Source organism: Atta cephalotes (genome assembly GCF_000143395.1).
Source record: "Atta cephalotes unplaced genomic scaffold scaffold00016, whole genome shotgun sequence".
NCBI lineage: Eukaryota > Metazoa > Arthropoda > Insecta > Hymenoptera > Formicidae > Atta > Atta cephalotes.
This window is the reverse complement of record NW_012130080.1, coordinates 4,553,794-4,565,097: the sequence shown is the minus strand read 5'-3', so window position 1 is coordinate 4,565,097 and position 11,304 is coordinate 4,553,794. Positions and strand designations below refer to the sequence as shown.

The 11,304-nt window shown below is 29.8% G+C and overlaps 1 protein-coding gene across 1 annotated transcript; it reads right to left on the bottom strand.

Annotated features, from left to right (window-relative positions):
- Window positions 1-930: 930 nt before the first annotated feature.
- LOC105618329 (serine/threonine-protein phosphatase 4 regulatory subunit 4-like) lies at window positions 931-8,850 on the bottom strand. Its single transcript, XM_012199871.1, has 16 exons — window positions 8,804-8,850; window positions 6,686-6,936; window positions 6,480-6,553; window positions 6,093-6,199; window positions 5,598-5,827; window positions 5,333-5,455; window positions 5,141-5,244; window positions 4,789-4,980; window positions 4,544-4,702; window positions 4,248-4,430; window positions 3,720-4,166; window positions 3,531-3,648; window positions 3,140-3,179; window positions 3,032-3,045; window positions 2,649-2,694; window positions 931-2,362 (listed from the first exon to the last, which is right to left on the bottom strand). The coding sequence occupies exons 1-16, from the start codon at window positions 8,848-8,850 to the stop codon at window positions 931-933; spliced, it is 3,567 nt and encodes a 1,188-aa protein (XP_012055261.1).
- Between the last annotated feature and the right edge of the window lie 2,454 nt (window positions 8,851-11,304).

Genomic DNA, 11,304 nt, shown 5'->3' with positions numbered 1-11,304 from the left:
CATTTCACAAGCATTAATATTACACGAGACATGAATATTCTAATGAAATAAAGTGCATCTCTTGTTGCTTCAATACTTTACAATACTGCTTGTGTAAGTAATTACATCCAATTTTGAGTTAAAAATTAAATAAAATATAGACTAATAATTCTTATAATATTTCTAAGTATCATCAACTGTATTTAAAAAACTTGATTATTTCTATTTAATAAAACAAAAATTTATGAATATTTGTATTAGGTAAAAAATACAAATTATTATATAGAAAGGGCACGATATAAAAAAATTGTATGTTCAAAAAAATATATAAATATATCCTATTTATAAATACAATCAAAAGCAAAAATTGAAATTAAAATAAATATGCTAATTCACATTAAGGCCGTTATATATGTAAAACTTAATTTCATTAGTACCAATATGCAATTAAAAATTGTATAAATTATCTCAAAACGATTCTTGTGCCAAATTCTTTAGATAATTTTATTTAAAGATTTGATTCTTTTAAGAATGTTCTGCCTCGACAAATTATTAATAATGTTAAGATATTTATGATTTTAAATTTAATCAAAACGTTAACAGTACATATCGTACAATGTAGTTTAAAAACAAATGAAATAGATATTGAGACTTTATTATATGTTATCGATATTGAATAGTGTGAGAATATTATATATTTGATTGCAATGCTATATAATGAAGGATTTATTTACGCAAGATAAAATTTTATTAATTAGATCTATCAATCATAAGCTTGGTTTAAATAAAGAAACTAAAAAAACTGTTACGTATAATTTTGAATTAGATTTCGATAGACTTCTATTTAAATCTTTTAATTAAATGTAGAGCTGTATAGAAACCTCATTATATGATCACTAAATACTAAAATAATTGAAGAGTCATAGAAATTGTATAACAGAATTATACATTTCATAGCTTTTTCATCAACAAATGAACAGGATATCTCTCTCTATTACTTCTTGGTGTTATTCCTGTACTACTCTGTGCCGTTTGAGAATGTAATAGCATCCTACATAATTTATCGACCTCTTCGTCACTTGAGCTAAATCTATTCAAATGTCTGTCATTAGCAGAACTTTGAGAATCATCACAATTCTCAATGTCAAATCTCAATCGTGTTTCTACATGTACAGGGCTAGATGCTCTGGTGGCAGGCGCGGTCCTGCTACGAGATTCAACATTTCTCAAGGGAATTTTACTAAGACCCTGATTATGATTCACGTCCAAAGTTGAAAAGTATCCTTTTACAGCACGACGTACCGTGGTATGATCCTCCAGACTATGATGTTTTACAAGCTGCTTCGTTTCTTTAGTATCAGGGAGCTTTAAACTGAAATTGGTGGAATGCCGTTTGGTTCGATCCAGAGTGCATTTAGAATTAGTGAATTTTAACTTTTCTTTATCCAATATCAAAGAATTTCTTTTAAATTTCTCGTCTAAAGATCGCTCTTGATTAGCATCCCACCCAAATCTAGTTCTTCCTTGTGGAGCAGAATATCTTTTAGTTCTCGCATCTGTCTTAGACAAGTGTTGACCACTCAAATTCTCCTTCACCATGTTATGTTGTCGCAAGCCCTCTTCGTAGTCTATTGAAATCGATGTACTTCTCGATGATTCATTCTCACTTGTCCTACGTTTCATGCAATCTTCATATTCAATGGAGGAATGTCTCTTAAACTTTCCTTTATCGAAATTCATACTGCCTCGTCTAGGTCGAATAGTAGTATTATTTAATTGCCTCCTTGTAGCGATAAAATCTTGCAAATGCGGAATTTTTGATGTACTTTGAGAAATGGAGAATTGAGTGGGTATCCTGATACCCGTGTCTACCAAGAATTCATCGTCTGACTGCATCATGGATATTTCTGGCATGGAACTAAAAGTCCAACAGGAATTAAAGTGAGCTGCGTTTGTTAATGCTTTTAAAGCGGCAAAGTTCGGTGCTCTATCATTACCACTGATGTTAGTAGAAAATTCATGTGAATAATCCCGTGTTAGTAGAGAATGTTGCTGCTCTTGTTTATTATCTCTTACAAGCGATAGAAAAAAAGATTTTGTAAAGGTGGAAGGACTATATTCGTTCGTTTGGACTGAATGCTTTCTAAAGTTTGTGTGATCGTTGTCAGTATCGTAATACGAACATTGAGAGTCACTTTCGTATTCTTGTTCACAAGCATCCGGCAATGTCAAGAGAGCTTGGAATACTGTTAACTTGGAGCAGTTACATTGTGGTTTAGGCGTAATATAATCATTAGATGATCCATTCACAAAGTTAAAATGCGATGAATTAGTATGTGAGTTGAAATGCCCTATTTTTTCCCATGGATGTGTTAGTTGAATTCTGTTAGATACAAAGCAAATATAACTTATAATTAGATTGGTTAACAAAACATTAATTCGTATTTTAGTACATATTAGTAAAAAATCTTTAATTAAATAATAAATAAATAATATAATAAATTAAATAATAAATAGTAACCAATATATTTATATAATTATCCATAATATTCATTAATTTCAAAATTTTTAATTTAAGCTTATAAAACTAATTATGTTATTTTTAAACATGCATTAGTTTTATATTCTTCTAAATTTATTTTTATATTTCTTTACCAAATTCTCTTTACCTTGTTTTTAAGCTTTCGATTACTTGACGCGAGGATGCAGTTCCATCTGCAAAACATCATATTTCAGTTCAGATAAATTTAAAATTAAAAGTTTATTAATATCTTCATTATTGTTGATATAATTGTCTTAGTAAGCTTTTTTGCAACTAATTTTGATTAGCATTTATTAAAATCCGATTAATCACTCTCTTCAATCGCTAACACAAATTAAAAATTTGTACTTTGGAAAATTGGCTTGGACTTGCAAGAGACAGACGATAGGATTACTTGGATAAGAATTTCTGCTTCCCAACTTCTGTCATTAAATAATATGAGTTGCTTACATTTAATTAATAACAATTTTGTTTCATGTAATTCTTCCATATTCTTCATTAAATGCTCACCTTTAGACTGTGATCTAAAACATAAATTTAATAGAAGATAACAACAATAATAATTTGACAATTTATATTATTTAATAAATTGAAATATATAATTTCAATTAAACTTACAATTTTCTTGTAGAACTATCAGTTCCCGTTCTTGTCCAACCTAAACAAATATTATTTATTATTTAAATTCTTAGCTAATATTAATTTCTTTTCTAATAAAAATTTTTAAAAACATAAAAGTTAAAAAGTTCTGACTACTTATTGCTATTAAATAACGAACAAATTATATATAACCAAATAAAATACATTCTATGATTCTATGATTAAAACATATATTTTATTTGAATATGAAGTTTCGTAATTAGTTAAGATTCTTCCTGTAGTATATATACTATACAAATAAATGTTTTTGCTCAATAATAATGTTTGACATATAAACATACATCACTGACAATATATAGATATAGATATATAATATTTAATAGTATAAAAGTAACTCTAGTAAAAGTACCTTTTTTACCTATAGTATCACCAATGATTGATTTTCTTGCACTTATGCTCAACAACCTTTTTTCTTCTTCCAACTTTTTGGCATCTTCTATATCTTGTTTAGTAAGCTTCGTTGTTAACTACATAAGTACAAAAAAGTATTCAGAGAAACATATTTTTCATATAACTTAGATATTTTTAAATTACTTACTCTTTGATTTTCGTATTTGACATCTATTTCATTCAACTTCTGTGTAACACTTTTTAAAGTAAATAGTACGTCTCTATCCTTTTCATTGTTTATCAAATGTCTCACAACTGTCTCCAATGATGTTAACAATTTCTTATCGGTTGGCATCCACAATTGATTTTTCAACTGTGGCATTAAGGATACTACTTTCATTCTTATATTAGCTACCGGATCTTCAGCCAGATTCAATAAAACATTGAAAAAATGCTCTTTAAAATATGTAGAAGAAAAGATTTCTAATGCTTCGATCATCATACGAACGAACATCATTCTCGCGTAACAGTCAGAACTATTAGCTAAATCTATAAAGATTCTATTACGCAGTTCCGTTCTTTGTATAGGTTTCGTATTATATCGTAGGAGGAGAAGAAAAAGTATTCCTGCGGCAAGACGTACTGGTATTGGCCGCTAAAATTGTAGAATTAAATTCACACGTTTAATAAAACTGTAAATCGTGCTTCAAAGAAGAATAAAATATTTTAGACTTACTGCATTTAAAATTCTGGAGAAAGCCATTGGAATAAAATATGAGTATATAAAATCACTGGGAAAACATTTAGGTAAAATTTCTAACTGCGTATGCATTAATAATGCCAGTCTCCAATTGTGTGTGCCTGCAACTTCAGCTTCACACTTTAATAAAGCTTTACTTATTTCTATCAAAGAAGAATCCTATAATGAAATAATAATATAATGAAAATTATAATATAATGAATAATATAATGAAAACATATCTTAAGAACATGATTCTGAATTACAAAGTATATGTGACAAAATTAAATTACCATTTTATCTGTTCCAATAGTTTGACTTTCAACTAAATATTCCAGTGTTAATCCTATATGAGGAATTAAACCTTGAAGCACTTCCTCGGAATCATCTTTTAGCAATTTTATTAAATTTCCTTTTATTCGTGTGTTTTTTGGCCCTAGAATCTTTGCTACCTATAAGTAATGTTTTATTGTACGTAACAAATGTTACTAAAATTTAATAGTGCAATATTCAATAAGTGTAATATTTAAAATCTTACTTCATGAATCCCACACGCAACTGTTTTCCGAACCATATAATAATGATCACTTGCCAATTCATTAAATGTTGTAAGTATCGCATTTACATCTTCTGGAGAACTTGTTACGAAAATGAACATTGCTGGCAAATTAAATGCACAATGCCTTCTACATTCAACATATCGTTCATCCTGTGTAAGATTGTTGCTAATCTAAAACACAAAATATTGTATTAATATTAAATTTATAAATTATTTTCAATACATATAATAAATATTATACATTAAATATATTACACGAGTTTTTTCTATAGAAAAATTATTTAATACATGTATCCATACTTAGTTTATATAAAAAGTTTATAATACTTACAAACGTAAGATGTGGTTTCTCTTTCTTCAGTGGTGATATTCCCAATTGTGCAAGTTGTTGAAAGTATTTTATAAACCATGTTTTCTCTGACATTGATAAACATTCTGAAATAACACATATACATTTTTGTCATTTAAACATTATTTAAGATCGAACTGCTGTCAATATAAATGCAAAAAAATTGTTTCTTACTTTCTAGGCCAAGTACAAGTTTTCCCAATTCTTGTGCTGTTACACATATCACATTATCATTCGATTTAACTGCATTTTCACACAACTTTTTAACAAGTGGGGCTATTATATTTGTTTTTATATCTGTAGACAATTTATACTTAAATTAATTTTTACTGCTTAATTTGTATCTGTTTAATCTATACTGTATCTATACTGTATCTATGTAATTTTTATTCTTTTTATTAATATCTAAAAAATATTTCTAAAATATACAATTACTCACCTTCCTGAAGATGAGGTAGTAAATAGACTATTGTCTGTACAGAGGCGTATCTTACACTGCTTTCTTCGTCACTTGCCAATTCTACAAGAGATGGTAGCAAAGCAGGTTTTACAGATTCAGCATCAAGACCTTCTGCAACAAAATGCAGCTGCAAACAGATACTAGCTCGCACTTCACTGTTTACATCCTGACAAAGGGAGTGCACTGTTGGTAGAACTTCTTTCTGTATCCTAAAATTTTCATAATAATTATTTAGAATTTGTAAATAATGAATTAAAAATTATTTAAATATTTTATGTAGAAGTTTTAATATTCTTTTTGTAGTTTTAATATTCTTTATGTACAAAGATAAAATAATAGGTAACTGTTTGTGGCCAATATGATCTAATTTAATACTGCTAAATATTGCTGAATAAACTTTTAATAAATTATCATATATTAAGCTTTTACTGCGTATAAAAACGATGAAATAAAAGTATATTTGAATATACTCACATTGCAGAATCAAATCTTGTACAAATCTTTCCTAATAACCTGCTGCACGTTATCCTGGAGTAGATAGGTTGTGACAATTGTCCTTTACTTATAGTCAATGGAAGAATCTGTATGTGAGAGTGTTCTTGTTACCATCCATCCAAAAGTGCTATGCAGTGCTATGTTATTACATTTACAGCAATTTAATATCTCAAACATTGATTTATAATATAAATATATTTTTTTAAAGTTTTATTAGCTGATGCGCATAATTGTAATTTATTTATATTAGTTTCTTTCTGAATTTAATATTTGTTGATATATAATAAATAAATAAAAGAATTTCCTTTTTTCATCTGTTTAAATAAAATATCAAACATATCAATTTTTTTAATTGCCTGTACAAACCTGTGCTCTTATGACTTCTACCGGCAGTAAGTCTATCACATCTAGCAAGGTCTCCAACCATGCATGACAGATAACTTTAACATTAACACATATAATAAAAGTTAGAAGCAATTATAGCGACAAACAGTACAAAAATAATATTTAAATTTCAACTATAAAATATTGTATTCTCTAAAGTAATAATTATTTTAATTAAATATGTTTACCTCGATCACGACTGTCTAAAGAATTTAATATGCTTTGAAGGAATGTCTGACTAAAAACATTATGGCTGACAAGCTTCTGCTCTAAAATTGTTTTGAATGTGGTTGATGCAGCTATGTGAAATTCAGTTGATGCAGTAGCCAGAGACTGCTGCATCTTAGGTACCACTCGAGACATACATGATTGTTTATCAGTAGCTAAAAGACTTGGTAGACTTTGTATAACACTAAGTTTCTGAATCTCATCTCCCTTCCTGAAAAAATACCAAATATTTTCTTAAGAAATAACATATATGACGAAAAAAATCATCATCTTGCACTTTTGATTCGTAAAAGGATATGCAAAATTATTTGAATATATATATATATATTGCTGATAATTTACGAATAATTAATGAATGTTGTTATTTTTTAACTATATCTTCTTACATTTAAAAACAAAAAAATACATGTACATATTAAAGATAATAGATTGTTTACAAGTTTAAGTCTAAGCATTCTGACAGGTTTCCAATTGTTTAAAGAACTTGGTAAATTATTTATTCATTTCAAAGAAACTGAAAACATTAAGGATCGGTAATGGTCGATCAAGAAGATAATGCAGTAATACTTGGGTCAAGTAACTTTAACATTTAAACAATTTAATGAATCATATGTAAAAAAACTGATAGGCTTGACTTTCGCTATACAATGTAATACATTTGCCAAGATACTTGAGCCATTTAATGACACAAATATCATTCTTTGTTATTTATTAAATGTCAAGAAAGACAGACTGATGTTTGTCAATATGTCACTAAATGGAAAACATCTACTGTCATTTTCAATCTGTGCTTCTCAGCAGAAGACATGGTGAATTTGGTCATTTGCACTACACTAAATTAGTACACATTGAAGATTACTTTATTTATCTACAATAACTCAATGCATTAGCATAATATAATCAACATTGACAATGAAATAATACATGTATATTTTATTAACTAACATAACAATGCCATTATTAAATAATTAATTGATTAAAATATTTATATGTTTTTAACATTTAACTTTGTTAATTTCATGTATATCTGTTTTTAATATGTACTAATTTGATGTAATGCAAGTAATCGAATTTACTAATAGATTACACAGTGTAATACAGTGAATCATTACATTCTTTTAATTTGCCCATCCATTTAAATTTTTATCTTACACTGTGTATCTTGCTGGGAAATACTATAAATGGGAAGCACTTCGTAGCAGATGTTTTCCATTTATTAACATGAGTTGACATAAACATTGGTCTATCTTTCTTGACATTCAATGAATAGCGATAGAATGATACTTGTGTTACTAAGAGTGATTTAGCAAGAAACAGATAACACGGTGCAATATAATGAATCAATACATTCTTGTTGTTTGCTAACAATAAAGATGAAATAATCATACTTGTCTTATAGATACTTTCCATTAAGAAACACATTGTAGTGAGTCGTGATCATTTCATCTTTAAATTGGTAAACAAGGATGTAATAATGGACTGTTAGGGACAATAAAAGAAACAAAAAACAGAGAATTTCATCCTATCAGAAATCATGTATTGTGGAATACATAGTTTCTGATAGATTGAAATTCTTATATTCTCTGTTCCCTGTTTCTTTTATTGTGCAGAATCCCTTACACTGTGTCATCTATGTCTCTTACAGTAAAGCAAACCCTCTTAATAACATCAATTCTATCTTTCTTGATATTCAAAGAATAACAGAAAAAGATACTTGTATATTTGTGTCACCAAATAGAAAGTATCCATAATAAATAATAAATAAAAATTGTTTACTATTCGATGCGTTTAGTTAACCTAATCTCTCGGATGTTCCGCGAACCTTTCACGATCCTGACATCCCTCGCGCGTGGAATGTCGTCTTTAAAGGACTATAATTAGCGCGCTCAACTATGACAGGACAGTGCGCTGCTCCTTGAACGACCGCGTGGCTATTTTTAGGAGTTGCGCGCGCGGGATGAGAAGGGTAACAAACTTGATTCCCGGCAAGGGGATGAACTCTTGATCGACCTCACGCGATGCAACGCTACGTGAGGTGACATGACATGCCGACGGGGAAGACGCGTTCGGGTACTCACGGATCGGACGCGATCTCGTATGAGGTTTCATCTCCCTCTTGCAGCATTTTCGAGGCGCATCTTACTCATCGACTTCGTCGCAGTCAGCGAGAGCGGCAGGATCGATCAATCGCGGTCGGGGATGTATGTACCTCTCACGCGAATGGCACGCGCGTACGCGTTCCCATGACACAAATGACACAATACGCGAATGCGCGGAAAAAGCGGCCACGTGCAACTCGCGAAAACGTAAATGACAACTGAACAGCGAGCGAGGCGAGTATCCGATCTCTGCGTCTATCGGTCACATCCATTTAATGCCCCAACGCTCGGTACTCAGAACACGACTGCTGGGCGCGCACAAATACGCGACGAACGCGACCCACGTATCAACTACCAATTGGATTTGTCGAGAAGACGCGCGCACGTCGTGACGCATCCCGTGGATGCACACAGTTAGTATACGCCGAGGGCGCTGTTGCGTAACCCGCTGGCGTGACACAAAAGATGATTTAATGATCGCGTCATCCGGCAATCCGATGCGCCGGCCCCGACGCATCGGGAAAAAGAATCTACGCAATAATCGACCGAGTGTTTCCCGAACGCTGGAGATCCATTCCGGATGCGATGACATTGAAAGGATCGTCGTCAATCATAGTCTTGCGATTGTTATGACTATAGTCATTTTATATTGTTTACAGGAGGAACATTCGAACGTTCAATTTGAAAACTTGCATAATTATTAAATACGTATATAGGTGTATCTGTTTTTTAATGTTTCTTTTTATCAATTCTTTATTTATCACAGCAATTGTTAGCATTCATGAATTACTTTTTTGATATTTCAGAGAATATATTTTCTTCTTATTTCTAATTTTAAAGAAATTATTGAAACAATTGCACTTTATCGATTATAATTCTTTATCTCCATTCACTTTATTATGAATAGTATTTTTTACCTGCATAATAGATTTTTTAAATCTTGTAAAATTGTGGCGTATCATAAGATTAAGTGTTCATAAATATAAACTAAAGCTTTCAAGTATTGCTTGTAGATTTACAGAGATTTAATGCTCGTCAGTCCGATTGTAAATTATCGTATAAATACATCATTACCTACATTGAAGAATATCTACTGCTACCTTGAAAACACGCTTATATATGTTCGCGAGATTTAATTAACGCCGTGCTGACCTTGTTTCGGCAATCGCAAGTAAATTACGCATTTCCGATCAAGGTTTAACAGGTCGAGTTATCGAGGCAATACAGGTAAAATTGCTCTCTGCGTGTGCAAGCTCGCGTACATAGAAATTTTCAGCTAATAACAATTTTAATACTCAATATATATATCGGCATTTATGTAATAGTAAGAAAAATATTGATAAGCAGAAATAACGATTAAAACTATCACATTATATATCACATAATATATATCATGTTAAAAAGATATCAATTAAGAACTTTGAATTAGAAAAAGATCATTTAAAAACAATATAAATATTGAATTATTCAATAATATCGGATTAAAGCATGTAATTTACTTATACGAGAATATGAAGATTTCCTTCAAAGTTTAAAAAATATATTATGCAAATACGTATTAAGATTTTATCTTTAAATTAATAAAGACTGAGAATCATTAATTATTCGATATCAGAATTTAAAACGCGTAATTTACTTACAAAAGGATATGTAGTGCTCTATCTATAGGTTTCTTTTCCAAGCTAGCATCCAAGGAGTGCTTTTGCAACTGTTCTTCATTCTAAGTAAGGATTATTTAAATGAGGTCGGTGAAGCGTATAATTGAATCGCATGGATGTTTGTTCAACATCAGTATCAGAGAAAAGTTCTTGAATGCTGATTATAAAGGCTGTCGAGTAAAATTACACACACGCGTGCAAGTGAAGACAAGCGAAGGAAATGAAACCATTAATGTTACATACCCTTATATCGGGTAATGGTTTATCCAAACGAAGATTCACCAAATATTCTTCCATGATTCTATGCCATATAATTCCATATGATTTTGTCTAATTTTATATAACCTTCTAAATACATCATTCTTCTTGAGAACAAAAGATACATTCATGTTAAACATAATCGAAACAAGAAAAATCATAACGAATATGCATTTGGAGATATTATTACACTAAATTCAAATTTTTACAAAAATTACAGAAATCAAAACATAATTTGACGCTGCAATTTGTCATGATGTACGATTGTATATTTAGACATAGCATCAATTTTTTCTGTTCAACGTAAATTAAAAATATAAATTATGAATTTCTAATTTATTCTTCTAATTTGATTTTTAATCTGAGTTGTTTTTTATCAAATTGTTCAAGTCAATGGGATAAATTATCTACATTTTAGAAATGTATTCATATTTTTATTAGATAACAAGACATTTAATAAGAATTGTTCACACAACAGTTAATAGTTCAAACAATGTGCTTTCATATACTTATATAATTGACATAGTTTCATTTTTCAATTTCACATATTGAACAAATATATAT